The sequence below is a fragment of the Zerene cesonia genome, chromosome 19 (assembly GCF_012273895.1).
Source record: "Zerene cesonia ecotype Mississippi chromosome 19, Zerene_cesonia_1.1, whole genome shotgun sequence".
Classification (NCBI taxonomy): Eukaryota; Metazoa; Arthropoda; class Insecta; order Lepidoptera; family Pieridae; genus Zerene; species Zerene cesonia.
Window position 1 is genome coordinate 3,339,212 of NC_052120.1, and position 2,272 is coordinate 3,341,483.

General features: G+C 34.2%; 1 protein-coding gene across 1 annotated transcript; it reads left to right on the plus strand.

The window, feature by feature from the left end:
* The first annotated feature begins 97 nt into the window (after positions 1–97).
* LOC119834569 (sugar transporter ERD6-like 6) lies at positions 98–1,359 on the plus strand. Its single transcript, XM_038358965.1, has one exon. It carries the CDS (start codon positions 200–202, stop codon positions 1,247–1,249), a length of 1,050 nt encoding a protein of 349 aa, XP_038214893.1. The 5' UTR covers positions 98–199; the 3' UTR covers positions 1,250–1,359.
* Positions 1,360–2,272: the final 913 nt, after the last annotated feature.

Genomic DNA, 2,272 nt, shown 5'->3' on the forward strand with positions numbered 1-2,272 from the left:
GGTTCCCGTTTTGCTTAGTTGGATTGTGCTATATTATGCACAGAATAAATTTGTACTTTTATTCACGAGAATTTTAGTCGGTATATCTTACGGAGGGGTATTTTTTCAAACAATTATAAATTGTGGGGAATATCTCCCGCCAAGTAATAGACAGTTTGCCTGTAATCTAATAATAAGTATTGGTAATCTTTCTGGCGTAATGATAGGCCACATTTTAAGTCTTTTATTGGACTGGAGACAAGTAGCACTTATTGGGCTGATTCCTTCAGGATTGGCGTGCATTTTGCCACTATTTTGGCTCGAAAGTCCATATTGGCTCGCAGCAAAGGGGAAATTTGATAAATGTGAACAAGCCTTTAGGGCATTGAGAAATAATAATGAAAATAATGAAGCAGAATTAAAATATCTCATTTCGTACGAGAGGAAAAATCAAACAGAATTTTTAACGCGCCCCGACACGCCATCTGGTGGTGATAGCAATGATTTAGTGTTTAGGAAAATAGTGCAGGCATGTAAGGAAATGTATTTTTGGAAAATTACATTTATCGTATTTATAGTGAATATTTATAGGGCTGCAGCTGGACGTGTTCTATTGAGTACTTTTGCTATAACAATGCTGCAAGAAATGACAGGTCGTAATGATGTTCTGTTTTTTACCTTACTTGTTGATGGATTTGGAATAATTGGTGCTGCTTGGTCATTCTATTTAATAAAAAAATATAAAATGAGGAGGCTTCTGTTTACCTTAGGTGTAATTTCGAACATTATATTAATCGCATTTAGTGCAGCATTATACTTTGTACCGAACGAAAGTTGGTATCCGTGGATTAAAGTGGTTTTAATGGCGTTCTATTACATTGTTGCAAGCGCCGGTCCGTACGCGGTATTAGAGGTTTTTATTGGTGAGGTTAATCCTCTCGGGGTTAAAGAATTCAGTACTTTTGTAGCTGGAAGCTTAGCAGGAGGCGTTTTTTTCCTATCTATAAAATTAGCATCAACGATGTTTTCAACATTAGGATATTCTGGCACATTTCTTTTATACGCTTTCATTACTATTATGTGTCTCATATTTTTGTGGGTGTATATGCCTGAAACAAAAGGTAGGACTTTACACGAAATTGAAGTGTTTTTTAAAACGGGAAGATTTGAACATAAACAAGAAATTGCCTGCGGTAAAAAAGTACAAGAAGTTAATGAATGTAAAAGGCAAGAGAATTGCAATCTTATTAGTGGTGAAATAGGCTTATAGGGGCCTGAAATAACTGCATTAGTGATCCGCCTCATATATTAAAGATATGTAAGCCGATAACAAACATAACAAATAGATCACTTGAAACCTTTCTTCTAAATTATATTAGGATGCTTGTCTGAATATTTATTTTATATTTTGTGTGTAATTAACAAACCGCCATTTATGATGCAACATTTGTTTAGATAATTGTAAATATTTTATCAGAATGACTGTATTAATTATTAGATCTTAAGTTAGTAAAATCATTTTAATAAATATTATATTAACTTATATTCTATAATAACAATATTCTTATAGGTGTTTCACTTTTTATAAGTATGTATAAACATTTTAAGCAAATAAATCATTATAATGATATAATTGTTTTTCAGTTATTTATTTCCGAATATAACCATGTTTAATAACATTAAAAAGCCCGCTGGGTATTTTATGACGAGGTGACAAGATGTAGCGTCCCCGTGGTTGTTAGTTCTATCTTTTACTTTAGCTAGTTAGAAGGTTTATGCCCTCGCATCGAGACTGTCTTCTGTCGACCATCCAAGAACCGCGGGGCTCGCGATCGTGAAACCGAAGCTGCATCTCTCTACACATTTTTATTCCACGAATAGCTATATATAATACTAGGCACTGGCATATCGCTTTTCTGCCTAACTCTCATTTAGGGGTATAAAAAATAGATGTTGGTCATCCAGCATTGTGATTTTCAAACCTACCGAAAAGGTGACATAGATTAAAATTTGGAAAACCCCAGATTCCCCTTCCTGGTGGCGGCCATCTTGTATTTGAAATTTGATCATATTGAGGGAGTTATGAAAAAATATTAAATCCGAAATTTTGTGGTGGCGGCCACCATTGACCGATTTTTACTAAACATTGCCTAAGATTACTCTCGATATTTGGATTTTAATGTAAACTTACATTTTAATATCGGCAGCAGTACCAGCAATATAATGAAGCTGGTGTTTATGTTAATACGTTACCTTTTTACGTCAAACCAGCGCAAGAGATTGATTTTTTTTT

Coding starts and splice junctions, on each gene's coding strand:
- LOC119834569 (XM_038358965.1), top strand. CDS start 200: ATGATAGGCCACATTTTAAGTCTTTTATTGGACTGGAGACAAGTAGCA.